The sequence below is a fragment of the Cynocephalus volans genome, chromosome 5 (assembly GCF_027409185.1).
Source record: "Cynocephalus volans isolate mCynVol1 chromosome 5, mCynVol1.pri, whole genome shotgun sequence".
Taxonomy (NCBI): Eukaryota; Metazoa; Chordata; class Mammalia; order Dermoptera; family Cynocephalidae; genus Cynocephalus; species Cynocephalus volans.
Window position 1 is genome coordinate 28,077,833 of NC_084464.1, and position 13,679 is coordinate 28,091,511.

Sequence of the window (13,679 nt, forward strand, 5' to 3'; positions counted from 1 at the left end):
TGTATTGGGTCCTTCCCAGCAAATGACACCAGTAAAGTTTTGTAATATTTAGGGCACAAAATGTAATTTAAAAAGGCACTTTTTTTGTCTGTACCAGCCAGCCCTCTCAGAAAGAGCATTTTATTTCATTTACTGAAAGCTTCCCACACTATGCCTGGCTTTAATATAGGTTAATGTTATTACAAAATCCTCCTCCCTGCAAGGTTTGGTCATCACTAATTTTCAGATGAGGAAACCGACAAGTTCAGAGAGGCCATCAGTTACCTATTAAGTAGTTGTCAAGATGCGATTTGAATCCAGATCTCTTACCTTTGGTTTCTGAGCCCTTTCTAGACACCACTGTAACCTCTTCAAACACTGCTGCAAATTGAACAGTTATGTTGCCTGAGTATTTATACTCTTGAAATCAGCAGACTGTCAGGAATGGGAATGAGAATAAAAAGGTTGCGGCATGCGTAGGTGGGAGCGCCTATCCCATTTTCATTCATTCAGAGGCTAGCCTTATAGATCATTTAAAACATCACCTCTCTAAACCCGCAGCTAAAAACAAGGAAATTAACAATCAGAATGGCGATGCGACACTTGACAAAGTTGTTAATCAGGCGAAGGCCCAGAGAGCTACACCAGGGCCTGCTGCTACTTCATTTATTTCAGCGCTTAAATAAGCACGATAGGGGGCTGGAGGCCGGTAAAAAGCAAGGCTGTCGCGTGGCGAAGGCAGTGGATATTCCTGGCACTCGGTGTTCGAGATGCTTCCTTACAGCCTGCGTGTCTGTGTGGCTCGGTCTCCATATTCCACTTATTTTACGTCAATGTTTTTAGCCTCACTCACGGCCACCCCTCACCACAAAATACGCCCGTAAAAGCAAAGATCCCGTTCGGTCTCTTGAAAGACGGCAATCGCTTTTGAGAGGCAGGCGCCGGGGCTTCCCTTGCGGGCCACCAGCGACGACCTCCTCGCTTTTCGGGCGGAGGCGCGTTCACGACCGCGGGGCCGCGTGCCGAGCCGGGGGGTGGCCTTTCACGGCGGCGATCCCCGCCACCGCGCCGCCGCCCATCCTGCGCGTGGGGGCGTGCGCGGCGGCGGAGCGCGGGCAGGGGTGACCTCGGGCCACCCCGGCCGTCCGCGGCACGCTCTGTACAAATACGCAAGACGCTGTCCTGAGGTGACACCGGCTGCACGGCAGAAGCAGCAGGCGCCGCCGATCAACTAGTTCGCACCGAGGATTCCTCTTGGTGCGTGGCCCAGTTTTCCTTAGGACCGGCTCCAACCCCTCCCTGACACCGCCCCCCGCGCCGCCACGCTCCGAGGCCTTCCCCGGGGGAAGCCTCGCGTCCCTCCCCCGCGGCTCCGGGCGGCGCGCGCTGTTCCTCGATTCCACAGGCGGTTCGCGCCGCGGGTGGGGGCGGGGCGCGCGGGGAGGGGGGCTGCCCGCCGCCGGGGGAGGGGGGCCGCGGCCTGGGAGGCGGGGGCGGGCCGGCGTGGGGAGTTCCTCGCTCGCAGACCACACGCTCCGCGGGCCAATCCCGAGCCAGCCTCTAGCAATGTCGCACGCGGGACACGTCCAAGCGTTTGTTGGCAGAGCCGGTGAGGGGGAGGGGGCGAGGAGGAGGGAGGGGAATTGTGACAGGCGTTGCGGAGCACACTGGGAGTTGTAGTTCCCAGCTCCCGTGGCCATAGCCATTTTGTAGTCGGGGGACTACAACTTCCAGAAGATCAAGGGGACCATTCTAAGGTGCCCCGGGAATAGGCGGCTCTCCCCGGGGCCGGGCGTCCTGGGGCACTTGTACCCAGCAGCCCGGCTGCAGGTAGACGCGAGGGCAGTGGCAGGGGCTAGCGTGTGGCGGCAACGGGGTGAGCGGCAAGCAGGGGAAAAGGGGGTGAGGTGGAGCGACCGAGCGTACCATGCATTGAGCTAGGGAACCTCTCTCAATTCCACTTCTGGGCTCGGCGTGGGAGCGATGCCGGAGGGGTTGCTTGGGAAGGGAGCATCGAAGCCTCTTGGGGGTCTAGTCGACGGGGCTATCGGGGTCTTCAGGACTGGGCCAGGGGCGGTTGGCGCCGGAGTAGGCGGGTGCCAGGTGGCTCAGCTGTGGGAGTTTTCGGCTGGCGTCCGGCGGGGAATTACCCGAGGAGCCCTAACTTGTATAAAAGCAGAGTCCATTTAAAGTTGGGCTGGATAGCCTCTCTCTCATTGGTTCGGGGGCTTGGAAAAAAGAGACTCGGCGAGCCCTAGCTGTGGTGCTGCCGCCGCCGCCGCCGCCGCCGCCGCCGCCGGAGTTGACTCTTCTGCTCGCACTGCTGCTGCAGCACAAACGTGACTTCCAACATTTTTTATTTATCTTTCCCTTTTCTTTTCCAAGATGTAACTACAGATCAGACACTAAGGACCTTCACGTTTCGCTGATGTAGTTTTTGGAGGAAAAAGGGGGGGAGCGAAGGGCGTCGGTTTTTTTTTGTGTGTGTTGTATGTGTATGTGTTTCGGGGGAAATTTTCCATTATGAGTGTTTTACTAAAGTGAATTTTTTTTTGTTGTTTGCTTCGTTCGTCTTTGGCTCTTTTTTTTTTCCTTCCCAATTTCGGATTTATTTCAAGGCGAATCTGGCTTTGGGGAAAGAGGAAGAAAAGTCGGATTACAAGATCAACCACCACCAACAATAAAAACCATCAGGATATTTTTTTGCAAATTTCTGACGGCTTTAAATTCATGAAGCAATTGTCCCCTTTTGCATTCAGCATTTGGATCTCAGAATGAGCAAGGAAAGACCTAAGAGGAATATCATTCAGAAGAAATACGTAAGTGCCCCTAACAACACATCCTTTGACTTGCAGTTTTAAGCTATGGCTGTGAATGTCAAGTTTATAGATAATTCTGCAGCTGAAGGGTTTAAACACAGCGTCCGATAAGGCTGTTTCTTTCTTTTCTGAAAGAGGGCTTTTCAGGCAAAGTCGTGTCTGCCTAGTTTGGTTGAAAAAACAGATTGGTGTAGAGATACCACAAGTGAATAAATTGACCTCGAATGACACAACCATAATCTAGTTTTAGATGAAAGGCAAGGGATTTTGGTGGAGCTTGGGGGGGGGGGGCGGGGGTGCTGCGGTAATGTAACTAAACTGCATTCTCGGGCGGATTTGGCCCCAAATTGCACTTTGCATGCAAATGAGCCTGTGTTGTTATTATTAACGTTATTTAGAAAATCGTGAAACGCGTGCGTGTTGGAAGCCCTTTAAGTTGCAATCAAGGGTCCGATTATGGCGATGTTCTCCTGGCACTGGCACATCAAATTTAATGTATGTAGTCGTTTTGGCTTATCTGGTTTGCAACATAAACCACTTGGGAATCATGTTACAGCGAATGCATTTGTTGGGATTGACTTTAATAATGAGGCTGGTTTTGTTTAAAAAATTTATGGTTTACAGTTTTTTGGGGGCAAGACGTACACTATATGGGAAATGTTTTTAAGTATGTCTGTAAAATGCGTATGTGACTACAAATAGTTTCTCCCTGTTAACTGGGCTTCTGAGATTGGGTGATTATTCAGAGATTTAAATGGTTTGGAATAGTTAAATTTGTTTTGTGGATAGTACAGCTACATTTTGATTGGCATGGGGAGTGTTTTTGTTTTGTGTGGTGGCTTTTTTTTTTTTAAGTTTGAGGGGAGGGAGGAAAGAGGGGGACCGAGGGATTAACCAAATATGCATCGAGTGATCCGTGATTAGCTGAATGCCTTAAATCAAAGAGCTCAGTTTTTTAAAAAAGGCCACATGAACATGTATTAGGAATAATGCAACATTAGGAGAAAGTTTTATTTAACTCGAGTAGATAAATTAGTGTTAATATTTTCCCCCTTGGACCAGTGTGGTGTATGTAGTGGAAGATGACCTTCGGGGCACTGGTTTTGTAAAAAATATATTTAATGGAAAAGCTGAATGCGTCTTCTAGAGGGCTGATCCTAATTTAGACACGTAAACTTCAACTATGAAAGAAATGCAAGGTTAAATAATCAAGCCCAACTTAGAAGGCTGTTCCATAAAGAACCTAAGAATTAAAATACATCCGCATTGCAGAGGACTGGGTAGAATGCAAAGGACTAGTTTAAACTCGGGCTGTAGAAACTGCATGGAGGCAACCTTGCCCAGGAGCGTGGACGCCTTCCCCGGGAACGTCCGTTTCGGATGCAGCCACAAAGCAAATGGGCTAGAACTTGGACAAGCACCGCTCCCCCTCCCTATCCCGGACCTCGTTAAGTTGGAGAGCAGCGTGGGGTGGATTTTTTTGTTGCTGGTGGTCAGCGGATCATGTCGAGTCCGGGCGTTTGGCCGTAAGCCGGTTGGCTGGCGGCAGCCGCGGGAGGCAGAGCACTAGTGAACGCTCCGGGAGCGGAGCCCGTGTTCCCGACGTGCTCGAGCCGGCTGCGGAGGGGCGGGCGCGCGGGGGTCGCGGCGGGCTGGGCCGGGGCCGGGCGCGCGTGCGCGCGGCCTGTAGGGGGCAGACTCCGTGCTCCGGGCGGGCGGCCGCGTGAGGCGGTCGCCGGGCGCCCCGGGCCGGCTCGCAGGCGGGTGGGGCGCGAGGGCGGCGAGGCCGGCTGGGCCTGGGGGAAGGGAGAGCCGAGCGGGCGCGGGGGCGTGCCGGGGAGGGGGCGTGCAGCACCCGGCTGCCGCGGGCGCCCCCCCACCGCGCGCACGGCCGAGCATGGCGGCGCCGGCCCGCCGGGTCCCCGCGGCCCTGCCCGCCGGCTCCAACGCAGTCTCGAGAGCAACAGGTTAAGCCGGCGAGACGTCAGCGCGCCCCCTCCCCGCCCCCCGGTCCTTCCCCGAGGCGCGCCGGCGCCCCCGCCCTCCGCCCCCCGCGGCTCCCGGTTCCCGAACGCGCCTGGCCGCGCTCTGTTGTCATTGTGACGTCACAAAGGGATGGGCCCGGGTGGAACCTTCCCCTCCTCCGTGACGTCAAAAGTCGGGCGGGAGGTTTCAGGCGCGGTGGGGCTGCGGGGGGAGGAGGAAGCGGAGCGGGGGCGGGGGCTGCGGCGGAGCCCGGCTGCCGCGTGGGAGGAGGAAGAGGAGGGGGAGGATGCGATGGGCCTCAGCCTTCCTCGTCGAAGCGCCGCGCTTCCCGCCAGGTGAGCTTTGGAGAGCCCGTGGTCCCCCTGGACCTCGGTCTGATGCCGCTTAGGGGGTGGGCGGCTGGGTGGAGGCGCCTCCTTTCTGCAGGAATGTTCTGCAGACTCCGTTCCAGGTCTCCTGATGGTGCTTGCATTACTACTGTGGTACTACTGCTGTCTCCAGTACTAATGCAGTGGTATTACTGCTGTTCCCTCACCAACGCTAATGAAAGGGGAGGAAACTGCATTCAGGAAAAGCCTTGCTTTGGTGGAGGACGGTTAGTGGTGTGGATTTGGCCGCCTTGTCACTTTGTCGCGCTGGGGGTGTTTTTGCAGGACGTGGGGGATGCCTTTCAGGGTGATGCTGCACAGCAAGCAACTGTTGCTATTTCTGGAAGCCCTGCGGGGTAACATGGTGGGGGGTTCTGGCTTGCTGTACCAGCTGTATGCCTACTGAGTGTATTTTGGGGGAGCCGGACAGTGGGAAGACTTGTCACTGATCCATCTACGTAGAAGAGCAACAGGACTTCTAAGTCTTAAGGTGTTCTGGGCTTAGTTCTGAACATAACAGGCTCGCATTCTGAGTTTGTTTCCTATTCTGTAAAATGGAAAAAGTAATACCTGCTTTTGCCACTTCGCTAAGTCACTGAGAAGATCATGTGCATGAAAAGGTGTAAAACAGCATGCTTCTTTATGTATAAGTGGCATTATTGCTTGAGCTGGTGGAAGGCATTCCTACAATTGGTCTCAGAAGCTTCAGATGCTTGTCGAATTGCCATTTAGTTTATTGCCTAAGCAAAGCAGAGTTTGGGGGTGTGATTGTAGATGGTAGGCTTTGGGAGAAATGATTGTTGTATTTCATATTAAATGACATCCTTGAGAAACTCATAAATTGCAGTGTAATCCTGTCTTAATTGTGTTGGGCACAGCTCCCACTATAATACGTTAAATAACTGAAAATATTTGCCTTTTAAAGCCCCAATCCACTCGGACAATAAAAACGGTTGCATGTTTTGCTCTATGGATATTTTCTGCCATGTCTATTACTCACTGGTTGGTTATTCCTAGGGAGAATAACAGATATATTCAGGCTTCACAACCATTTTGATCTTTGCTTTACAGCAGGTGTGAGTTGGAAATAAAAAATAAAATTTCTGCCACATGAAGAGCTGATTCATGCAGTTAGCATGAAAACAAATTACCAGTTTGATTTCTAGGAGAGCTCAAGCAGAATTTGTATCACTCCACTGTAAGTTTTAAGTTTCTAATTTTCTGATTTAAAAGTGCTATATGATTAAAAAACTGGAAAAAGTTGTGTTATAAGATTCAAAAACAGGATTTACCATAATCACAGTTACATAAAATTGTCAAGAGAAAAGAGTACAAAGAACTACATCAAAATATGGTGGTCGTATTTATGAGCTTTCTTTTTCCTATTCTTTTCCCCCTGTTTTACACAAATTGTCCTGTCATATTATTAAAGTTCTGGGAAGGAAAGAGTTACGCAAATTATTTAATTGCTATGTTTTTTTTCTTCCTGGGCTATTCACGTGGCCTTCTTTCTACTTGTTTCTAATAGTGGAAAACCTTGCTCTTTTCTCACAAAAGTGTAGGGCACAGGCAATTTCGCAACTATCCAAAAGTGTGTCACTAAAATTCAAGAGGAAAAATTAACTACGTCCAAAAATATCCCATTTGGGCTATTATTGCCCGTGTTATTATTACCTTACTTAGGCAAATATCTGACTTGTTCCCATAGTCACTGGCTCAAATAGCCAACTAGAATTGTTTGGTGCTTAGAGAGTATAATGGTTGTTTTTTCTCATGGTAGGTTAAAGCAGTCCCTTTGGCTGGGCTGAATGAGGTCTACTGACTCATTTCCAAGTGCTTTGGAAATAAATTCATTGTTAATCTTAATATATAGGCTGATCCAAAGGTTATTTAAAACTTTCTCCTGCAGAACAAGAAAATCTTTTGGAGTGTATAATTGATGTCTGTAACATTCAAAATGGAACTGTTTTCTTCTTTTTTTCCTTTCAGAGAAGACATGGGAAAGTCATATTGAGCCTAGTACTTTAAAACACTTGGTAAAGGCTAAACTGGAGTATTTTTAATCTAGTGGTTTGCCCACTCCTGGTGGTGTGAGGACTCCTGACGTTTTTATCCTAATTCTGGCTGCGATCTCACCCTCCTATTGTTACTGGTAGGTCTCCCCCAGGATTAAAGTAACAATGTTCCTAACCACCATCTACCTACCCAACCTTCTTGTCCTGTTGGCTGCAGAACATGCTGGCTGATGTGCCAGCACAAAGCTCTTGGCCAGTGGGCAGCTGTGGGGTGTGCCTCTGTCCCCTTTGGCTCCCACCCAGGAGGCTTGCCAAGTGTCGGTTGTTTGTTCCCAAATCTGGTTATTCCAGTTGGGCTTATTGTAATTACAGTTAAATATTATGTAAACCTTGAAAGGAGTGTGAAGTGTTGGTTTCTATGAAAACTTTAAATTCAGTATTTTGGGAAGATTTGATAAAAGTCAATTACTAAAAAAAAAATAAGGCTGTTAAATTAGGTGTGGGCCAGATACTTAAAAGATTTTGGGGAAAATCTGCAAGAATTCTTCACACATAGTGCTTTGCAGGTGATTCCTTTTTAAGTACCAGACTGGTTATGCTCATCAGACTCCCTCACCAACAAATAAATAGCATAACGTGGAACAGTAACTCTCAAAGAAGACTCATACTTAAGATCATGGTCTAGTATGAAAAAATTTGCAACTAAAATTTGAAACATTTGTATGTTTAAGTTAAAATGTTAAGGAATATGTTTTGTTTCTTTTTCTTAAATGTTTTTTGGCCTAACAAACTTGTTTCCATTAACTTACCAACTTCTGGTCCCTATCGCTTCTGTTGAGAGTACTTCAGACTGTATTTAGCCTTAATACCTGAATACTAACTAGACTCCCTGTCTAATTCATACCACGTAGCATAGGTAAAATGTGGATCAGTTTAGAATAGTTCTACTGCAGTGATTTGTATTACTTTTAGAGTTAAAAATAATCGTGCCATTCACTGGATGGCAGGGGGCAGAAAGATTAGTGATTTTACACCTAAATCATGGAGTTCAGAAGCTTGTGTCTTGTAATCCGGCAACTTTAATTATGTTGTCTGATGAGGTATTGCTGCAGGTCTGTTCCATTTCAAATCCTTAAGCCTACCTGTTAATAAAAATGAGAGAAATTGAATTAGAGTTTCTTAGTTTGACATTAGTTATCTTTTGCTTCTTTCCATCCCCAGATAATTGTACTCTTTATTCCTGTGACTCCCTAACACAAGCCTCAATTGCTTTTCCAGGCTCCAGTCTTCATTTTTCTGGTTCCTTTTGTCCATAAAGCCTTTTCCAGACTTGCCTTGCCATTGCAGGCGTATTTCATTACAGGAGATGGGAACTCTGATGACTTTGGTTTTCTAAAACTATACCTGTCTACTTTTGTAGACAGTTTGAGTGAGTGGGATTTTTTCCCTTGTTATCCTTTTAGGGTTTTTTTTGGTGGGGCGGCAGCCGGCTGGTACATAGATCTGAACTCTTGACCTCAGGACTTCAGTCAATTCTGTAGTCTTCCAGCAGCCTCAGACTTTTTAATAAGGAATTTTTTCATTCAGTTCTGGTTCAGAATAAAATCACTAAAAGCAGAGCTTTTTTAAAAAAAAAAAGTGGAGCTGACCTTGTAGGAAGTGACCCATCATTCTGCTCTTGGTGTAGTAATCCTGCCTGTTTCCAGGACTTTCTGTTCATATCTCTTCTTGCAGGTGGCATTTATTTTACATGCCCTGTTAGAGTCAGGATGTCTGGGATAGGAAAGGACCATGTTTTACAGATGCAGATATTGTCCCAGTGTCTAGGTTGCTCCTGAGGGAGCAGCCAGAGCTAGACGGTGAGTTTTGGGTCTCTGGGTTTCTTTCCACTTCTGCCACGGTTTGTCTTGCTGTAGATTTCACTGTTGTTGTGAGGATGGTGACTACCACTCCTAAGACTGTTTGCCATATGAAGAAATGTGCCAGAAGAGCTTGGATTGTCACTTCTGTGTGGCCACACAACACCTACCCCTCTTGAAAGCATTGTGAAGAGAAGACCCAGTCAATTCTGAAATAAGCACCCACATTTACTGTTTCTGTAGTGAGTTCCCAGGAGAAGAGGGGGTTTTGAGTCCATTTTACAGAACAGAGACTAGTAAAGTGGCCAAGAAGAACTTCCTCTTCACTGCTTAAGGTTTACGGGAAAAGCAACTGTCAAGATTCAATTAAAGGGTTCAGATCCCCGTACCAGCCAGCCACCAAAAAAACACAAAAACCCCCACACAAAAAAAACCAAATAACGATTCAACTAACACGAAGAAAAGACATAACAAATTTTATTTTAATGTGCTAGAGTGGGACAGTGCATGAGGGAATCGCAAGAGAGTAGTTTCCCAATAACCCAGTGGTGTACAGAAGCTTACATACCAGTCTTCATAAGGGAGGGGGTAGGTGGCAGAGGTACAGGCCCAAGAACAGTGGCCTGGGACCAAGTTTCTCTGAGTGTCCTCTTAGGTGAAAGGAAGGCAGGCAAACGTTAAGAAGGAGTAGGGACTGTCTTGTTATGCAGCTGAAAATGTCTCAGGTAAACTAGCAGCCTCAGAGGACGCCTGGCTGTTTTTTTCTCTACAGATGCAAAATTTCTTCTACAAAAACAGCCTTCTAGCAAATCTTGTTTTTCCAGTGTCTCTGAAATAGTCGTCTTGAAATATGTTAAAGAGATATATTTTGGGGGCTGGCCCATGGCTCACTGGGGAGAGTACGGTGCTGATAACACCAAGGCCACGGGTTCGGATCCCATATAGGGATGGCCGGTTCGCTCACTGGGTGAGCGTGGTGCTGACAACAACAAGTCAAGGGTTAAGATCTCCTTACCGGTCATCTTTAAAAAAAAAAAAAAAAAGATATATTTTGGAATGAACTACTTTGCTTTCCCGCACTGGCTGGATGGTTAAAGGCCCTATCCCCTACCCACCCTTTAGTTTAGATGAAGTAGAGGTAAAATGAATGATCAGTATAGCCCCGAAAAGGGGAGAAAAGGTGATAAAAGGGGCCCTTGGCAGCCTTTGGAGAGGCTGTTTGATTGAGAAAGTTGGGGAGGTGAAGGCAGTTCTGTCAGCCTCCAAGAACAAGAGCGAGTCTGTCTCAAGTTAATGTTTGTGTTTGTTGTTTTTTTAAGCACCAGTTGGTGGAGCTACCCCCTTATCCCCAGCTGGCTGTCTCCCGAGTCATCACTGGAAGAAGAGCTGAGATCCCAGGACCCCTTTGGAGACAGGCTGGTTTTTGCTCTGTATTTTGACAAGTGCCCCCGCCACACTCTTGGGTGTACCTGAGGTCCAGCGTGGGCTGCAGATACTCTCCAGGCTTCTGAGAGCTAGTTTGATTTCCCAGGGCTGTGACAAATCGGCTTCAATACATTTTCTTGCCCTTGTATTGTTGGCCCTGACTTTGCCGCTTAGGGGACCGTGGGCCACTGGGGGAAATCATTTGCCCTTGGTACTCACCAGGAACTGGGCCGTCCATTAAACAAAGGCTGTCCAGATGTGTTAATAAGGCAGCGCGAGTAATGGGGACGTTATATGTAATTATTCACATATTCATAGGACGTAAGTGGGTGTTAGAGAAAGAGGAACCCTACTGGTAGAAGTTCTTGAGAGCTGTTCTTGAGAGCTGGTGCTTCCTTAAAGCCCTAAATTGGATTTTAAGTTCTAATTTTGTAAGTCTGTCAAGCTTCACCACCCATGAAGAGGCCAGTGAGCATTGAAATATTGTCAACAGCAGTGTTTAGTTACCGTGAATCCTAGAAGGTTAACAAAATACACAGCCACAATTTTGCCCCTCCATCTTCACAATAAGTCTCTTCCCTTATACACATTATGTCGTGTACAACCAGGAATTCTTTCTAGCTACATTTTTGGGGGGGAGGGGAGGTGGAGTGAGAGGTGTGGGTTGTGATCACGTCTGTCGTCCATTAGGAGACCTTCTGGTTTACTGGGTCAGCAGCCCAGGTATTGCTGGTGACTGAATTATCCAGGAGAATGTGGGAGACCTTTGGCACCCATTTTATTTCTTTTGTTTAGAATCTGGGTGGTTCTTCCTCCATTATTTCCTAACCATCATTTTGGTGAGGGCTTGGTCTATAATGGTTGAATGTGTTATCTCTTGGTTCTCTTTTCTGCCAGCTGTTAAAGTGTTTGGTGCCTGTGGGGGCAGAAACAGGTGCCAGGAGGAAATGAGAAGGGATTAGGAGTGAGCATGTGTTTGTTGAATTTATTCCTTTCATAGGTTTGCAGAAGGGGCTGAACAAATGCTTATTCTGAGCAGAGTTTTGTGCTTTGTGTATATGCCTTATTACTGCTAATACATGGGCTTCAGTAATGAAATGCCTAAGGTTTGGACAGGCTTGTTTTGAATATATGGGGTACTTCTGCGGTAATGGACAAGGTTGGGAACATAAATTGAGTTCAAGTTTAGCCCTGTGTGAAACTGGCTGTATGACCCAAGGTAAGCCACACAACCTCACTGAGCTACTTCCTCATTTGAAAAACTTGTTCCATATCCCTCACAGGCTTGTTGCTGGGAGAGCCAGGGTGATTTTTGATGTGAAAGCACTTTGTAAACTGCATACTGCTGCAGAAATGCTCAAGGTATTATTACACAGTTGGAAATCACCAACCAGGAGACATCAGGCCTTTCGGCGGCCTTCCTTGCTGACTCAGAAATAATGAATCAAATGAATCCTGCACTTTGATTCTTAATAAACCTAGTGAATGGCAAGCAACAGATCCACTTTGGCGTATAGAACTGGGCTTTAAGGATTGGAAGGTGATGTAATCATTCCCACCCCTACCTTTATGTCATCACGGGTCAGTATTCATGTATATAGTATGTAGTGTACAGTCAAGAAATATTTGAGTTAAAGCTTTTGGTGGAGTATTTCAAATACCTACCTAGTCGTGGGAGGTGGAAAAAGATGGACTTAACTAATCAGAATTTTAGACTTTTTTTTTTCTTTTTATAGCAGAGAATCCCTGAGGTGTCTAGTATGGTTAGGTGACCTGTCTGAGGTCACACATTTTGTTAGAGACACAGCTGGGGCATGAAATCCAGCCCCAATACAGTAGAAGGCCCTCTCTGTTACTGCCTTTGGACAAGATGCTTCCTCCTTTCAGCTGCATTCTCAGTTATCCATGGTGTAACTTCAGTAATTAAGTCATTGTTGTGGAAAAATAAAATACACATGTCTTCCTGTACCTAATTAGGGCAATAGCATTTTCCCCTTATGAAAATGGCTTTTTTGCTGTATAAGAAATCATTGAAATCAGACAAGGACTCAAAGATTAAAAATCAATGAGGATTGGCTGGTTTGGTTTGGTTTGCTCACTTGTTAGAGGGTCAGAGCGTGGTGTTGACCAAGGTCAAGGGGTCTCCAGCCAGCAACAAACAAACAAACATTGAAATTGCATACTGGACATTCCTGCACTTGTAGAAATATATAGTTTACATGTATGGACTCATACTCTATAAGTGCTATTCTTTTGCCTGCTTTTTGTATTTACATCTTATCTCAATTATCAAAATACGATGGTTTTAAAAATTTATTGTTTTGGCTGCTGGCCAGTCCTGGGATCTGAATCCTTGACCTTGATGTTACAAGGAAGGCTGTGCTCTAACCAACTGAACTAACTGGCCAGCCCCAGGATACAGTGATTTTTTAATGGCTGCAAGGCACTCAGTTGATAGGTACCACAGTTTACTTGATTCTCCCTTTTGGATGGTTTTTTCACTTTTAGGACTGTTGTATAAAATGATGTGTTCAGCATGCTTTGTGTGTGTCTTTTTGTACTTAACTCCAAATTCCTCAGTGTGGAATTACTGACTCAAAAGTGCCTGTGTTTAAGTTTTATCCCTCCTACCACATTACTTGGAGAGAGGTTATACTAATTTACAGTCCCATAGGTGGTGTGTGTTAGGCCAGTGGGTTGGTTTGTATGTTGGGTTTTAAAAACCAATACAAGTATTTGTAATGAGTAGTAAAGATGTCAGTTGAGTTTTATTTAAGTTTCTATTTTCTTTCCTTGTCCTCTCTCAGGGTATTTAGAACTAGATAAGATAAGATACGTGAAAGCACTTTGTAAAACAAAATTGCTCCAGGAACACAATGTGGTATTAGAATGGCTGTAGTAGTGAAGGAAAGGGTACATAGAGTACAGCTTGTGCAACTGTACACAATTATATTTTTTATATTTATGAATTGCTTTTTTGTGAGGACATGGAGATGCTTAAGTGATCCAAAGGTGACCCAGAATCACATTATTTTCACGTGATTTCAGCCTTGTTTGTGAGGTGGGCTTTGTATGGTTACAAAGGTCCCTTTGGGCTGTGGCTTGGAAGACTGTTCAATTAAATTCAGTTGATTATTTTTTGGTTGCTTATCATGTTCTGGCACCATGTTAGGTGTTTGAAAATATGATACTTTCCTTGTCCTAAGCAAAACACTTTGGGAAAAGAGT

General features: G+C 46.5%; 1 protein-coding gene across 2 annotated transcripts in view; it reads left to right on the plus strand.

Moving 5' to 3' along the window:
• The first annotated feature begins 2,249 nt into the window (after positions 1–2,249).
• The window catches only part of JARID2 (jumonji and AT-rich interaction domain containing 2), a 238,125-nt gene continuing 226,695 nt past the window's right edge, over positions 2,250–13,679 (plus strand). For both annotated transcript variants that reach the window (XM_063097697.1, XM_063097698.1), the window contains exon 1: positions 2,250–2,798. In XM_063097697.1, coding sequence (XP_062953767.1) covers positions 2,754–2,798 — 45 coding nt within the window. In that variant the 5' untranslated portion in view covers positions 2,250–2,753. The remainder of the gene's footprint in view (positions 2,799–13,679) is intronic.